The 17,714-nt window shown below is 46.5% G+C and overlaps 1 protein-coding gene across 1 annotated transcript in view; it reads left to right on the forward strand.

The window, feature by feature from the left end:
• The first annotated feature begins 862 nt into the window (after positions 1-862).
• The window catches only part of SCUBE3 (signal peptide, CUB domain and EGF like domain containing 3), a 52,512-nt gene continuing 35,660 nt past the window's right edge, over positions 863-17,714 (forward strand). Inside the window, exon 1 of the mRNA XM_044004964.1 lies at positions 863-967. Within this exon, the coding sequence (XP_043860899.1) occupies positions 883-967 (85 nt within the window). The 5' untranslated portion in view covers positions 863-882. The remainder of the gene's footprint in view (positions 968-17,714) is intronic.

A 17,714-nucleotide genomic window follows, 5' to 3' on the forward strand; every position in this document is an offset into this window, starting at 1 on the left:
GGCAGGGGAACAACTACCGAGCCAAGGCCCCATTTGAAAGAAAAAGAAGAAAAAGGAGGGGGAGGAGGAGGAGGAAGAAGAAGAGAAGGGGGGGAGAGGAGACCGAGAGAGAAGAAAGGAGGAAGAGGAGGAGAAGAGGAAAGAGTGGGAGCAGAGAGGGAAGCAGGGGACGAGGGAGAAGTAGACGAAGCAAAGAAAGGCAGAGGCAAAGCCACACAGAGAGGTTCCCAGAAACGCAGAGAAGGAGCGAGCAAGGAAGAAAGAGAGGCAGAAGGGCGTGTTTCTTGTCTTCGCCTTTCCCCTCCCCTTTCTCAGGTCCCTCGCTCAGGCTCTGCACTCGGGGCTGCTGCTCTCTGGGCGAAACTGGGAATTGGGTGGGATTATAAAAAGGAGCCGCCGCCGCCGCCGCGGCGAGCCCCAGCCCCAGCCACAGCTCCGGCCCCAGCGAGGGCGGGCTACAGTTCCCCTTTCCGTCAGCAGCTCCGGGTGCCCCTTCGCCTTCTCTCTGCCTCCTTCTCCAGCCTCCTTCCCGGGGATCCCAGCAGCATCAGGAGCGTCCAGCGGAGCAGCCACTGCTGCCCGCATCCTCGCGAGCCCATACCCACAGACAGCCAGACACCCAACACACACTCGGACACATTCACACACACACACACACACACACACACACACGCACGCTCGCGCACACACAAACGCACACACTCGCGCCCCTGCTCCGGGCCGGAGCTTCGCCCCCCGCCCTCCCCTCCCCTCCCCCTCGCCCTCGCCCTCCCCTGCCGGCCCCTAGCAGTGTGTGAGGGAGCCAGGCTGGTTTCCGTCCTCCCAGAGGTCTCGGAGACCCTGCCTGCTCTCCCCTTCCCTCCCCTCCGACAGGCTCGGGCCATGGGGTTGGGGAGCGTCTCTGGACTCTGCCTACTCTTCGTCCTTGTCCACGCCCGCGCCTCTCTGCAAAGTAAAGCCAGCCAAGGTAAGAGGACGCTCTGTCTGGCCCCACTTCCCCCATCCTCCGGGCCAAGGCGCCCAGAACCTGGGCCAGGGTGGCGGGGCCGGCTGCCCTTCCCTTGGTCTCTGAGAGTCGCTGCTCCGGAGACGGGAACTTTCCCGGGGGCTGGAAGATGGGGTTTGTGGGGAGGAGCGAGAAGCTAGTGAAGAGCACAGTCGGATGTGCTGGGCAGGTGTGTTGTGTATGTGCTGCTGCTGTCAGACTAGAGCCCTCAGTTTACTCTAATAGCTAGTCTGGGTGGGGGTGCCTACACGTGCACTAATGTGGTTCTATCCCCAAAGGGTGAAAACTTAAGTAGGAAATAGGCATTGTAGAGTTTGTAATAAGGGAGAGGGGGCAACATTGAATCTTAGATTTTAGGAAGTGGAAGAGGACCTTCGAGGGGTTTCACGAGGTCCATTCTCCTGCTTTATGGACTGGAGTGGCCTCCAAGAATTTGAGAGAGGGAGAAGTAGAAAAGAAGGAGGGAGGGAGGGAGGGGGAGAGAGAGAGAGAGAGAGAGAGAGAGAGAGAGAGAGAGAGAGAGAGAGAGAGAGAGAGAGTTAGAGTTGTTGCTTGTTTTCCTAAACATCCTCAAAAACTTAAACTGTGGTCTGAACCGTCTAAGAGAAATCAAACTTTTCAGCCATACCATATTTTCCCCATGCATGGGCAGTTAGCATTTCAAGGCTGCTGTCTTATCAGCTGAAAAGTGTTTTAATGAACAATAGGAGACTTTATGGGAAAATCAGCCAGTCCCTCAACCCCGGACAGGGGGCTGAAAGAGAGAAGAAAAATCTTTGTGATGCCGGCTCCAAGAAGAATGTTGAGTTTCTGTCTCTTTTGAGGGGAAATCTCTTTCGTCCTGTATGGCTTTCATTTCTTATCATAATATTTATTTATTAAGGCCTCGGGTTTCCAATTCCATTTAAATCCAGGTCAGAATTTCATTAAAATAACAAAGTAAAATTCCAGTCTTGGGAGCTCTGACAGATCCCTCTAGGAATTAGAGACAGAGGGGCAAGAAGGGCCTCCAAGCCCCCAAACCTGGAGCCCCCTAGCTTATCCTTTCTCAGCTCTCTAGGCTGAGCAGCTCCATCAGTGAAGCAGCCACTCTGGCCTGAGGACAGTTCTTCCCAAGACATCCTTCCCCTCCCCCATCTCCGTGCCCTCCTGGGTGTGAGGGGGGTGGGGTAGGGGGTGGAAGTTGGAGAAAAAGAAAACACCTTCAGGCAAGGGTTTGAACTGGAGTGGTAACTCTACCTTGCAACTCTGGGGCCTGGCTGGAGCAGCCCAGGGAAGGTGAAAGGGGAAAGTTGAACTTGAAAGTTAGGGAAGCCTGTGTGTCTGGAAGTGTCTCCTGTGTGTCTCCGAGCCCTGAGTAACTTCAATCTTAACCTGAATCTGATGTGTGTTATGGATATGAATGGGGGAGGGGAGGGAAATTAAGGTGAAGGGAGAGTCTGAGGTAGAGTACACTTATTGCAAAGGATAAACTCCCCCCCCAAAAAAACTGAACAGAAAAGGTTGGAACATTTAGCTCAACTCTTCCCCCCTCCCCCCAACTAGCTTCACAAAATACTGCCCATTCATGAAAGAGCAACCCCCTCCCTGAAGATCTGCAGCTGTCAAATGACCAGTGCTCCCCTCCCACCAGCAGCACTCACACCCCCTCCTAACTCCCAACCACCTTTTCTTGAATCCTTGCTCCCCAATTCTTGCTCCTTGGCAGCCACCACCATGGCCGTCTCCCAGCTTGGGAGCAACCCCTCTCCCCACTATGGATTTGCTTGCGTTTTCATAAACAAAGCTGGCTTTTGTAGTGCGTGCTGACTTACTCATAACATGGAATTAGCCGGGGAGTTTAGTCTGAAGGAAGGAACAGATTTCATGCAATAATCTAGAGACAAGATAAGGGCCTCTTTCAAGTTGGAGCCAGTGTCTGATGTGGACCAATGCCTGGGGGGTCGAAGGTGGGGGGGGAGAATGAGTGGGGTGCTGTATATCCTCGGGGTTTACATTGACAGATGGTCCAGATGGAAACCACTGGATGGGGCAGGTGTCACCAAGGGCCCTGGGAGTTTCCCCAGATCTCCAGGGTTGGAAGGATTCAATCCCTCACCCCACCCCACCCCCATGCCACTTAAAAGATTTCATTCATTCATTCAGCAAATCTTAACTGAACACCAATGATATACCGGGTAGTTACTCTGCTAGGTGCTTTGGAGGATCCAAAATGTATAAAATATCGATTTGTCCTTGGAGAGATACAGTTTCAAAGGTAGTTTCCATCTCCAGAACTGTGAGTGATTTCTCTCTCACGTTGCTTAGGAGCTGACACTTAATACTGAGGTAGTTTGGGATTCCTGTAGCTTCTACTTTGTCTCTGATCTTTGAGTCTAGGACCCAGGAGCTAGGAGTTCTTGTGAAGTGGGAGTGGAAATGGGGTTGGCATTGGTGAGTAGCCCCTCGGCTGCCTTTGACAGCCCCTCAATTTCAACTCCCTTGGACAGGAAGCTCTTAGAACTGGGCTCAACTTGCACAGATATGTTTAGTAGCAAGTTTTCTGAGCTTGGGGGTGCAGGTGGGGAGGTGACCCTCTGGACTATATCTCTGCAGGGCAAATGCTTGCAGAACAGAGCTGATAAAACCAACAGGCTGGGGCAATGTAAGCAAAACCAATCTGTGTAGTATGATTTGGGGGACCACTGAGAAGATCCCTTTGCTCAAAAATATCTCCCCCACTGAGGTGCCACACCAGTGCCTGAAATTCTATTATTAGTGGTTTATCCCTTTGGGTTAAGCATTGTCCCATTCTTCATCCTCTTTTAGGATGCAAATGCCCCCTGGGAGGAGTAGCATATTAAGTCACTAACACTTTAGTCTAAATTAGTTTGTCATTCCCTTTCCTCCTTTCAACTCGGCTGCAGAGAACGCTGGGAAGCCTGAGGCTGAAAGGGGGGGAGAAGGGGCTGAGAACGTTGGTAGACTGAAAGGGGAGGTTGGTAGAGCTCAAGACAATTGTGGGCCTGCTTCACAATTTTGCCAAGGCTGGTCTTCCTTCCCAGCTCAGTATAAATTTGCATGAATGTGTTTATGAGTATTTAGATGCATAAAGTTGTTTATTATTATTTTTTATGGAAGAGCATCAGACTAGGAGTCAAAAGACTTGAGTTCTAGTTCTGACTGTGATATTATTTAGAGTCACTCCCATTCTTTGGACCTTAGTTTTCCCATCTCCAAAATGGGGACATGTGGAGGGGGTGGTAAGGGGGGGGGGGACAAGATAGACTAAAAGATCTGTAAGGTCCCTTCCAGCCCTAACATTCTGGGATTGCTAGTCCTTGTCACTATGTATGTTTTGGTGTATTCAAGTGATATGGGTATTTGTGGTGTGAGTGCCAATATATGCAAGGCGTGTGAATGTATGTGAACAAGTGAATGTACCCACATAGTGGATGCATATGAGTAAGTACAAATGTGAGTGCATGTTGAGTGTGTGGTTTTGAGTGTTTTCAAGTGTATGTGTATGTATTTTAAGTAGGCTGACTGGATAACTGAGATAATTGTTAACTTAAAAGCATTAATTTGCTTGGGGAGGGGGGGGGGCAGTTAAAACGACATAATCCTTCTGTAGGGCTCAGGTTACAGCTGAATGAAAAGGTCTCCTGGCCTCCTGAGATAGCTCCTCCCCTGACTCGGCCGGCTCTGGTTGCACAGGATTAGAGTTTACCTTGTTGTTTTTTCTCCTCATTATCGATAGGCTTTTGATAAGGTATTTAATACTTTAAAGAGAGAGGTCTTGGGGACCCCCGAAAGAGGCCACTTTTCGAAGGAAGCATCCAGACAGTGTCTCTCTGTCTCTGTGTGTCTCCATGTGTGTCTCTCTGGTCTCTGTCTGGGTGTATGTTGTGTGTGTCTCTTTCTCTCCCCCACCCCTCTCTCTCCCTCTTTAATGTGGCTCCTTCCTCTCCTCCCTGCTTCCCTCAGCTCCTGTGGCTGGGCCTTACAGTGAGGGGACTGTTCCTCCCGCCCCTCCCTCTGAAATATGAAATGAGAACCATAACTATGTCAGCAAGGAAGGGTGGCCCCATGGACAGCTGGTTTCTAAGTGTTTATGCCCCAGTGGGGCCAGGATGGCAGGGGGGAAGCACCTATTATGAAATATTCCTGGAGCCCAGGCTATGGGCATGAAGGCTGCTGGGGTCTCCAGCCCTAGACTCTGAACTTACCCAAATCTCATTTTTGCGCTGAGTGCTATCTGCAGGTCAATCCGCTAAGTGGAAGGTTAGGCCTCCAAGATCCACATCCAGTTCCATTTCAGTTCACCCAGCATTAAGCACCTCAGCCTAAGACCCTCCATTAGGCCCTCCTCACACTGTTCTCCAAATGACCCCTCTTCCCCACCTCGGCTTGTGGCTTGGTCCATTTTTCTCCTCCCCTCCCCCCAGGCCCCATCCAGTTGGACCAGGGGGGCCATTTCCTTTTCTGCCTCCAGACCCTATGAGTTCTCGATCCTCTCAGAAGCAGCTCCCAAGTCTGGGCCTCCCAGGGCCATTGCCAGCCTTATGGCTGCTCAGGAGCTCTCAACACGGGTCAGGGATGCTTTCTTGTCAATTCTCATGTGTTTAAGGGATGGGAGGGAATTTGAGGCAGGAAGAGGGTATTTTCTTTTAAAGATACCTCTCCACTCAAAAACTGGGTTGGAAGGAGAGAGCTTCTTGGAGCTTCTTGAGCATTCCCTTTGAGTCTCTGCTCTCCCTGTGATAAACCCTGGGGAGTGCGGTGTGTGAGGTACATCTTGGATGGTCTGGGAAGTGTGAGATTTAAAATTGGATATTAGATCATAAATCTCCCCTACTTAACCTTTCCCTTAATTTATCTCCCAGACTAGTAAATGGAAGAAACTTTCATATTTTTTACCACAGAAGGTTCTCTCCGTTTCATCCTGGCCCCCTCCCCACCTGCACAGTTGAGTAAAAGAAGAGAGAAGCTGGAGGCCTCAGCAGAGGCCCCTAAGTCAGATTACTCTAAACCTAGAGAAGCAAAATTATCAGCAAGCTCCAAACAAGGACTGTTTTCGAAGCATTTAGGGATGAGAACCGGTTTTGGTTGTGAGCGCAGCTGGGACCTGTTGTAAAAAGAGAGAGCCATGTTTGTGAGCTTGGGAATGTGAGGGGTGTGTGTGTGTGTGTGTGTGTGTGTGTGTGTGTGTGTGTGTGTGTGTGTGAACGTGCGTGTGCATGTGTGTTCAAAGTGGTAGGGGGTAAGAAGAAAAAGGAAGTGCAGCTGCATGTGTTTTGTTTCATCTGGAGAAGCAGGGAAGTAGAATGGTTAGCTTCGTTGCCATGGGCTGAAAACTAACAGGGAAGTGGGGGGGGGTGGCATGGTTTGAAGCCCCGTTGAGAATGGTGTTGGACAACCTCCTGCCTGAGCCTCACCCCCAGGTATGGGGGGTTGGGGTGTGTTTCTCTTTTTATCTGTCCCGCTTTCTTCCCCTCAGTACCTCAGTTACAGAACTTCTTTTCTTTTCTTTTTTTTTGGCAGGCAATGGGGGTTAAATGACTTGCCCAGGGTCACACAGCTAGTAAGTGTCAAGTGTCTAAGGCCCGATTTGAACTCAGGTACTCCTGAATCCAGGGCCAGTGCTTTAACCACTGCGCCATCTAGCTGCCCCGTACTGAACTTCTAAGAAAGATCTCCAGCTCTTGAGCTGCCCTGCTTTTGTAATAGTAATGACAATGACAGCGATAATGATTCCACTTTTCCCACAACCCTAGAGGTGAGGAACACACACAGGTATCACTGTGTCCATTTTACAGATATAGAATCTGAGGCCTAGAGAGGCTGCCTGAGGTCACACAGCCAGTAAGTGTTGGAGCCAAAGTCCCTTAGCCCAGTTCTCTTGATCTGTCATTCTTCCTACTCCACCACAATTCCTCTCAAGAATTCTCTCATCAAATATTCAGAGGCTTTGGAATCAGAATGAAGAGGGAGGGGGGAAACCCCTAATAACCTCCTAGAACTGGAGAAGAAATAGAGCATCAGAAACCTCAGGCCAACACTGTAGGAATGTGGGGAGGAAGGAGAAGGGGATGGTTGGACAGCACGAATAGACGACAAGACATTTCTTACATGTTTTCCGACGTTCCAAACACTGTGCTAAGCCCTGAGGAGACAGTTCCTACTCTCAGGGAGCTCATATTCTAGTGGGGGGAGACAAGCCATAGAGAGGAATTCACCTGGGAAACAGTGGGTGCAAGGCCAGGAGGAGCCTTTAAGGTCAAACGGTCCCTCCATCCTTTTGACCCTTTCTCTCACCAGATTAACCCTTTTCCCAGGTCACTCCCTCCCTCCCCTTCATCCTAGCTATCCAGATGGCATTCTGGACTGCTGTGAAAATAAGTTTGGTTTGGGGAAATCCAGAGGATGGGGAATGAAGCCTTCTATGAGAAACTGGAAGTTCTTTTCATAGCTAGTCTAAATCTTTCTTGCTGCTGTGTGAGAGGACAGTAGAAATATTTAGTTGAGATTGGCTTTGTTGTCAAGGCTCTCTGAGTTTCTTTCTCCTAAACTAATGCAAAACATGCACGTGTGCTTACATACACACACACACACACACATATATACACACACAAACACAAAAACCTACATGTAATCTCTCTGTCTCCTCCCTTTCTCTCTGTCTTCTTTCCTCCCTCTGTCTCCTTCCTTCCCTCCAAGTCTCCCTCCCTCTCTCTCTGTTTCCTTCCCTCCCTCTTTCTCTCTGTCTCTCCTTCCCTTCCTTTCTGTCTCTTCTCTCTCTGTCTCTCCCTCCCCTCCCTGTCTTTCTCCCTTCCCCCCTCCCTTTCTCTTTCTTCTTTCCTCCATTCCTCTCTCCCTCTCTCCTTCCCTCCCTCCCTCTGTCTCTTCAAGAATCAGGAATCCTACTTGCCTCTTCTTTGGATTTGATTGCATGTGTTACTTAAATCTGATGCTCTTGGTTATGCCCCCTCCTCCTTCTGGGTCCTTCCCCTTCCCAACTACCTAATAACACTCATTATTTCCTAATACACGTGGTTTCCTATTGAAAACAGCCTCTTTAAAACTTTTTTCTTCTCTCTTCTTTTCCTTCCTTTCTTTTTCTTTCTTTCTTCCTTTCTTTCTTGTGGGGTTAGAAAGTAGAAGTGAAATATTCGAGTCCTGGAAGTTGAATAGGATTCAGCACTGGGCTCCTCAGCATGGATGATTAAAGGATAGGTTCTGGCTCTGACTCTTGGGTCCCTGAGCCCAATGCCCATACCGAGTCCTAGGCCAAACCTTTAAGTATTATGTCAGTATTAGCTCTCCATTCTCCTCTCTCCCTGCTGTTTTCCTTTTTGTGTGGCTGCTGACTTTTTTGCCTGGCATTCAATGCCCTCTACCCCCTGGTGCTATTCTGCCTTTCCAATGGTATTCCAGATTACTCTAGCTAAACTGAATCACTTTTTGTCCCCCTAGATGTTTCTGCCTTTGTGCCTTCCTTCATGTAGTTCCCTTGGCCTAAAATGTTTTCTTTCCCCCCTTTCTCCTGCTGAGTTTCTACAACTCAAATGTCACCTCCTTCAGGAAGTTTTCCTTGATCCTTCCCGCCCTACCCCCCATCCCTATACACTCTCCAGTACCTCATGGAGCACTTTGGTCTGCAGGGTTTTAATGTACTTGTCATGTAACACTGTGTATCATAGTTAGCACCATAGGCCCATTGTCTCCTACTAGACTATAAGCTTCATGAGAGAAGGACCTCCCTACCCCAACCTCTAACATATTGTTCTGAACTCAGTATACACCAAACATCTGTAATGAATTGAACTGACCCACTCCACAAACTGGCATAGGCTTAGGGATCTCAGAACAGCCCTTGGAGCTTTCAACTTTCAACCCGGAGACTTCTCTGTGGCCAGGGCCATAGACACATGAGTCTGGGGACTTCCACCAGAAGGGTTGGCCTTCAGGATACCCAAGCCTGAGAACCCTTTGGTCTCTAGTGATCTATGGAGCCAAGTTGAGTAAAGAACTAGAGAGAAGGGAGCTGAATTAGTGGGCAAGTCATGAGAAAAAAGAGCCTGACTGGGGAAACTGGACAGCAAGATCCTGGGCTGGGGGTGGACTGGCAGTTTATGTGTATTGGGGTTTGGGAGAGGGGGAGTCCAAGGGTCCCTGGAGAACAGGTTTACAAAGAGGACGTTTTTACAAGTTTCTAATTATATTTATTTGGAGTTTTCCTCCAGTGGTTTGAAGCTGTTAACAGCAGGAACCTGCATCTCGGGTGTTTGTTTTTGTTTCTAACCAGCTGCCTGGCCCCAGCAGAGGGAAGCCAAGGGAAGAAGGCACCTGCCCATAGCCACAATACCCGGCTTTCTATTAACCCCAGTCCACCCCCATTGCCAACTCCCTGTTCCCATTTTATTCCAACCCACCCCTCTGTGCCATCTATCTCTCTTGCTCCCTGCTGCATATGTATGTGTGTATGTATGTGTGTATATGTTTGTGTGTGTGTGGGTACACATACACACACACACAAAGTGAATATCCTACTATTCACTTTTTTTTTTTTGCAGGGCAATGGGGGGTTAAGTGACTTGCCCAGGGTCACACAGCTAGTAAGTGTCAAGTGTCTGAGGTCGGATTTGAACTCAGGTACTCCTGAATCCAGGGCCGGTGCTCTATCCACTGAGCCACCTAGCTGCCCCCCCTGCTATTCACTTTTGATGCCTGCTACTCAGTTTCCACTGAGTATTATACTTGCAGCACATTGTAATTCAGTTCATTTCAATTCAGTGCAACGCAAATCAATTCCTAGGATAATGTGAACCTCTACAGATAAGGACTATAATCATTGATAAAAATAGTTAATAATGCTTCTCCTGCCTACTACTGCCTACAGACTTGTAGTAATAATAACTTATTTCTATAGAGTTTTAAGGTTTACAAAGTAATTTCTTCCTAACACTATTGAGGTAAGTGGTATAGCAACTCTTATCACCATTTTTTCTGATGAAGAAAAGTGAGGCCCAGGGCAGGGAGAGTGACTTCCCTAAGGTCAGACAACCAAGAAGAAGCAGAGTCTCTGTTTTCCTTTTCATCCAGTGTTTTTCCCACTACACTGTGCTTGAAACCTATAAGGTTCTCTCTCTTTCTCTCTCTTTCTGTATACACACACTCATATACATATACATACACAATTATTACATAATGCTAAGTAGTTTTATTAATACATCAAATATTAATAGCCTTTTGTTTTCTTGGAAGGGAAACTATCTCCTCTATGTGAAGGGAAAGGAGGCCTAGTGAAGGAGGTAAAGATGTCGCCATCTCTGAAGTCCTCCTTTCCTTCTACCCTAGCCTTTCCCCATTAGCCACCCCTGCTCCTGCCCCATACCTGGGACAGTGTCTCAAGCAGTAGTCTAACACTTCTTGGAGCTAGCTCAGAGATATTCTGGGAATATGGTCTAAGGATAAGGGTTTGGGATCAATTCCTTTCACCCATGTCCCATTTTCCTGGTAAGGAGTTTGCATATAGAGTTGGAATTGATCTATGTGAATACAAGAGGATCTGCATATCCAAGGACTTTTGATATCCTGAAAAGGGCTTGGGTTGATAGGTCTCAGCTTATACTGAGTTTGAATGAATTACAGAATCACAGAATCTTGGATTCAGAAGGGAATTCAATAGCCATCTAGTTGGATGCCCTCTGCAAAATACCCAGCAAGTATTCTAGCCTTTGCCTTAAGACCTCCAGTGAGGGGAAACCCATCATCCTCCAAGGTAGCCTGTTTCACTCTGGGGTTTCTCCAATTGTCAGGAAGACTCTTCCTTACACCAAAGCTCACTTGGCCTCTTGACAACTCACCCATTGCTTCTAATTCTGCTTGTCTAAGTAGAACAAATCCAGTACCTCTTTCATATCATAATCCTTCAGGTACTTACTTATCATATGGTCATAGAGATAGAGCTAGAAAGGACCTCAGAGGCCATCCAGTCCAACCCCTTTGTTTTACAGATAGGGAAACTGAGGCACAGGAAGGTTCAGTGACTTGCCCAAGGTCATACAAGTAGTTAGCATCAGGGGTGGGATTTGAATCCCCATTTTCTTACTCCAGAGTCTATGTTCTTTTTTCTTTCTTTCTTTCTTTCTTTTTTTTTTTTTGGTGGGGCAATGAAGGTTAAGTGACTTGCCCAGGGTCACCAACTAGTAAGTATCAAGTATCTGAGGTTGGATTTGAATTCAGGTTTTCCTGAATCCAGGGCTGGTGCTTTATCCACTGCACCACCTAGCTGTCCCCCAGAGTCTGTATTCTTACTCCAAAGACAACTCCTCCTTACTTATTTAAGCTAAACATTTCTAGTTCTTTCAACCGTTCCTCATTCAGCAAGAACTCAAGAGCCTCCACAATCCTGTTTGCCCTCCTTTGGAAACAACTCAGTTTACGAATGTCCTCCCTAAAATATTACACCCAGAACTGAACACAATAGTCTACATGTGGTCGGAGCAGGCTTTTGGTTTTCTACTTTGATGCTGTTTTCTTGTGAGGAATCAGCATGGGGAGCCGGCATAATTCTGGCTGAGAAAAAGGGAAGTGGCTCCTTTGTGAGGTCCCAAGCTCACTAGAGGGGCTCAGGTAGGAGCTGGCTACTCACCTGTCATGGATACTGTGAAGGGAGTGCTTGCATTGGGTGCAAGGTTAGACCAGATGACCTCTAAGGTCTATGATAACTCTGAGCCCAGGGTTCTCTTTCAGTGCTTCCTCTCATACACAAGGTGACTTTACCACTTCTGGGCCTCAGGTTTCAGTAGCCCTTAGATGGGATTCATTTTCCTAGCTCTTCCCTTCCCTTAAAGGTACAAAGACGTGTAAAGACACAAATATGAATGAACGAATCAATGAATTAAAAAAATATATATCAAGCACTTACTGTGCAGATATAGATACAAACCAGACAATCCCTAACCCCAAGGAGTTTGCCTTTTAGGGGAAGATCACACATGTAGGGGAGCAGTGGTCAGAGAAGAAAGTTTGAAAGAGGGACATCAGAAAGAATAGTGATTGGAGTCATAGGGCAATTGACTGGCATGGCCTTCGAGGGAATGGTGGTATTGATTGGATTACTGTTTTCAGGAATGAGACAAGTATAGAGAAGAGCTAACTTTTGAGCAGTTGAGTGCCACAGACATCTCATCCCCTTTCATGCAGCAGTATTTATTGAGCACTTTCTAGTTAACTCAATAAACATTTATTAAGTGCTTAGTGTGTGCAAAGCACTGTGAAAAGGCATACAGAGAGAGAGAGAGAAGTATATTCTATTTCAGGAGAATGTGACATGTACATAAATAAGCAATACATAATACAAGTTAGGGTGTTAAGGGGGCAACAGAGAAAGGATCAGTTAAAGTGCTTTAAGAATGTTTGAGGAGACCTGAGTTCAAATCCGGCCTCAGACACTTTACTAGCTGTGTGACCCTGGGCAAGTCACTTAACCCCAACTGCCTCAAAAAAAAATGTTTGAGGAGAGAGAGGGTACTAGCAGCCTGCTGCCTTGGGCCAGCTGTCTGAAGCATTACAAAGAAGTATAAAAATCTGTCTACCCATGAGGGGCTGGTCGGGGAGACAAGACAAACACACATAAGTTCACAATTTAAGACAACAAAATGAGAAATGACACATGGCATTCAGTAATTAAATGGAAGCCAAGTAAGCCATATGGGAGTTTTGAGAAGGGGGAAGCCAGTGATAGCCAGAATGTTTTGGGAAGGCTTTATGGATGGGAGAGGACCTGAGCCAAGTCTGGAAAGATAGCATGGTATATCTGAGAGTTAAAAGACCTGAGTTTGAAGGGTGTGAATCCTGGCTGTGATATTTAGGTGACCCTGAGGAGGTCTTTAAGCCTCAGTTTACAAATAAAGGTAACATTATATTTTCTGGTGTTCAGTCATTTCAGTCATATCCGACTCTTCCTAACCCCATTTGGACTTTTCTTGGCAAAGATACTGGCGTGGTTTGCCATTTCCTTTTCCAGCTCATTTGACAGATAAGGAAACTGAGGCAAACAGGGTTAAATGACTTGCCCAGGGTCACACAGCCAGTGTCTGAGGCCGGATTTGAACTCAGGTTCTCCCTGACTCCAGGGCTAGCATTCTATCCACTGGACCACCTGGCTCACCAACATTGCATTTTCTACTTCACAGAATTGTTATGAAGAAAGTGCTTTGTAAACCTTACCTTGCCAATGTAAATATTAATTGTTATTGAAGGATGAGGAGGCTGTAGAATGGTGGAAGGGGAGGGGGAAGGAATTGCCAATGGAAGAGAGTAGAATGTGCAAGACATGACTGGCGTATAGACAGACGGGCACTTAATAACCAATTGCTGACCCACTGAGGTGCATAGGCTGGCAAAGGTAGGCTACTGCTCTGACCTACTCACTCATTACCTCAAGAACATCCAAGTCCCCTAACTTTCCAACTCCTGGATAGCCCAGCTTAGGAAGATGCAGGGCTGGGCTCCACCTAGGGGTGTCTGCCTTACCTGCAACCTATATTCCTTCCTTCAGCCATGGACTCAGATGAATCCTCTAATATGCAACACACATTTGTTAAGCCGGCAAAAGTGTGAGATGGGTGAAGGTTTGGGGGGCTCTCCCACCTCTCCTTTTTGCAATCCACTCCCCTCTTGTATTACCCACCCCATGCTAGCTCCGGGCATTCAGTGCCCTCGTGCTGCCCTGGATAACCCACTGTAGGGTTTCACTTGGGTCAGTCTTCCCCGGGTAGCACCTTATGCCTGAGTGTCCACAAAACTTACTTGCCCTGTGCCTCACTACTTCCTTAAACAGCTCTTTAATTAAAGAACTCATCAAAATATCACTTCTTTCAAGAGCCCTTTCCTGATTCCCCAAGTTATTACCTTCTGTCCCCCTATTACTTTATATTTATTTTGGGTAGATCCTATATTTACATATCTGTGAATAGGTTCTATCCCCCCACTAGGGGGGGGAATAGAGGTCAAGAATTTTCCCTCTTTTGAATTTTTACCCATAGTTCCTAGAACAGTGCCGATAGCACATTTGTTGTTGTTGTTGAGTTATTTCAGTCATGTGAGACTCTTCATGACCAAATTTGGGGTTTTCTTGGCAAACATACTGGAGTGGTTTGCCATTTCCTTCTCCATTTAATAGATGAGTAACTGAGGCAAACAGTGTTAAGTGACTTGCCTAGGGTCACACCGCTAGTAAGAGTCAGAGGCCAGATTTGAACTCCTGACTCCAGGCTCAGTGCTTTATCTACTGCACCACCTCACACCTAAAGCATAGTAGGTTCTTAGCAAAAGATTATTTATTGATAAACTGCTTCAGACTACAGTAATAGTGAATGAGAAAAACTTTAAAATGTGCTAATACTTTCAGAGGCACCTGCTCTTGAACTTATTCCTGTTGACAACAATGCCTTAACTCAAATGGCTGGTCCCAGGATGTGAGTTCAGGCACGTGACCTCCTGGGGATAGAGATCTTTCTTGGCAGAGGATCCTTCATTGTCCCCAAATTCTTATCATGAAGGTGGACTCTACTAGGTTGGACAGTAAAGAATGCAAAAGGAAAGTTCTCACAAGAACCAGCTGGTGCACTAGCTACCCTCTGTTCTATCAACTGGAGCCAGATCCAGGAATGTGCTTTGGGCATCATTAGAATTCCCCAAATCATAACTGGAAAAAATTAAGTAAACAAGTAAATCCAGGAATTATACAACATCAGTAAGAAGGCACCAGCACCTCAGATAAAATGGAAGCTCAGTCAGCAAAAATAAGCATGTGAATGCTATATAGCATCCATCCTCCTTGGGCTCCCCCTCACTTAACCCCTTTTCTTCATTTAACAAGTCCTGGTGATTGGTGACTCAACTGCTACTTGAGCACTAGCCCTATTGGGTACAAAGGAGAATCAAAGAGAAATCTAAGATGCTGCATCTACCCTCCAGACTCCTGGAATGTGGGTGGGGATAGAAGAATGGAGGCAACATCTTGTAGTGAGTGGAAGAGCACTGGATCTGAGGTCAGGAGACCTGGGTTCTGGTGTTAGGTTTGCTACTCATTGACCTTGGTATCCTTGGCCAAGTCCTTTCTGAGCCTCGTTTTCACATCTGCAGAGAGAAGTGTTGGACTAAAGATGATCAACAATGAAGGTTCTTTTTAGCTCAAAAATACTGTGGAGTTATGATTGGGTTTTTTTGGTTTTGGTTTTGGTTTTGGTTTTGGCGGGGCAATGAGGGTTAAGTGACTTGCCCAGAGTCACACAGCTAGTACGTGTCAAGTGTTTGAGGCTGGATTTGAACTCAGGTCCTCCTGAATCCAGGGCTGGTGCTTTATCCACTTCACCACCTAGCTGCCCCCATGAAATTATGATTATTTTAAACAAACAATGAGAACCAAGCCAGTCAAGTTCAGTTGTTGTTCAGTCATGTACAACTCTTTGTAGCCCTATTTGGGGTTTTCTTCGCAAAAATACTAGAGTGGTTTGCCATTTCCTTCTCCAACTCATTTGACAGATGAGGAAACTGAGGCAAAGAGGGTTAAGTGACTGGCCCAGGGTCACACAGCTGGAAGTGTCTGAGGCCACATTTGAACTCAGGAAGATCAGTTTTCCTGACTCCCAGCCTGGCACTATGCACTACGCCACCCAGAGGACAATGAGAACAAAACAGTGATGTAACAGTGCATGCTAGCATATAATGGCATAGTGAACACTGCAAAGAAAGCTATATAGGAGGTCAGAGAGAGAGAGAGCTCAGCTGAGGTAAATGTGTACAACAGTTTGACCTGAATTAGAAATGCTTTCTCTGGGGCAGCTAGGTGGCGCAGTGGATAGAGCACCAGCCCTGGATTCAGGAGGACCTGAGTTCAAATCCAGCCTCAGACACTTGACACTTACTAGCTGTGTGACCCTGGGCAAGTCACTTAACCCCAAATGCCTCACTAAAATAAATAAATAAATAAATAAATGCTTTCTCCACACTTTCTGAAGCTTAGACAATCAATAAAATGATAAATCAAGTCCTAACTTCTGAGGTGTAAATGTTCATGCTGAAATTTTAACAATGGGCTCTCTCCAGCCAGTACCAGCTGGCTGCATGCTGGGGCAGTCCAGTAAGTCTTCCTAAAGCACAGGTCAGTCCCCTGCTCAATAAGCTCCAGGGTCTCCTAATTGCCCCAAGAATCAAATACACATTCTTCTGTTTGCCATTTAAAGTCCTTCACCATCTTACCTTTCTAGACTTATTACACATCACTCCTTTTCATACTCCCTAAGTTCCAGTCTGCTAGGTGGTGCAGTGGATAGAGTGAGTGCTGGGCCTCAAGTCAGGAATTTACTAGCTGTGTGACCTTGGGCAAGTCATTTAACACAGTTTGCCTCAGTTTTCTCATCTGTAAAAGGAGCTGGAGAAGGAAATGGCAAAACACTTTAGTATCTTTGCCAAGAAAACCCCAAATGAGGTTATAAAGAGCCAGACATGATTGAAATGACTAAACAACAACAGATTTCAGACAAGATGGAAGATGAAAGCACTGCCACATTAGATGTTTTGGGCAGTTTGGTGTTTTGTGACATCCTTTGAATCACACTGAATAGGCAGTTGTCTATTCCACTTATGCCCAGGAAAAGCCCTGGGAAGGGATATAGCCAACGTCATTTGTCTTCTCATAGTGCAAGGGTGCTATGTTGAATTGGAAGGGAGACCGCTTCACTCTGGTCATAGTTACTAAGCAGAAGCAAAAGCTATGTTGATTGTGGCAGTAGCAAGGAAACAAAAATGCAGGATTCCAAATGTCTCCAGGCAGCTAGGCAGCAATAGATAGCATGTCAGGCCTGAAGTAAAAAAGACCTGAGTTCAAATCTGATCTCAGACACTTACTAGTTGTGTGATCCTGGACAAATCATTTTGCCCTGTTTGCCTCAGTCTTCTCATCTGGAAAATGAGCTGGAGAAGGAAATGTGAAACTATTTACAATCTTTGCCAAGAAAACTCCAAATGGGGTTATGAAGAGATAGACATGATTGAAATGACTAAACAACAAAATCCAAATGTCCAGTCCAGCCTGGCACTGAGATTACAGTAATTTGGCCACCTTGCCCCTGTGGTATAGTTGCCAACTTGTACTGCCCAGTTAGGCCAAATGAGAAGTAAATGGCTTCAAGTGTACCAAGAGAAATTTGTTGGACATTCAGAAGAATTCCTGGTGGCATAATTGTGGTGCTGGAGAAGACTTTTGAGAGTCCGATGGACAACAAGGAGATCAAATCAGTCGATACTTAAAGAAATTAATTCTGATTTTTCATTAGAAGGTCAATACTGAAGCTGAAACTTAAATACTTTGGCCACATAGTAAGAAGATGAAACTCGTTGGGAAAGACCCTGATATTGGGAAAGATTGAAGGCCAAAGGAAAAGGTTGAGATGGAGACAGTGTCATGGAAACAATGAACAGACTGGATAGACTTTGAGAAATAGTAGAGAATAGAAGAGCCTGATGTGTGATGGTCCATGAGGTCACAAAAAGTTGGACTTGACTAAATAACTGAACAACAACGAGAGACATGATATATTAGAACAGATTACCAAGTATCTGAAGACTTTGAAAGAGAAAGGCAGCGACCTGACTGGGCTAGCCTAGGGGTCATCTTGTTTGGAGGTAGGAGAATAGCTAAGATGACCTCTTGAGG

The sequence above is a fragment of the Dromiciops gliroides genome, chromosome 4 (genome assembly GCF_019393635.1).
Source record: "Dromiciops gliroides isolate mDroGli1 chromosome 4, mDroGli1.pri, whole genome shotgun sequence".
Classification (NCBI taxonomy): Eukaryota; Metazoa; Chordata; class Mammalia; order Microbiotheria; family Microbiotheriidae; genus Dromiciops; species Dromiciops gliroides.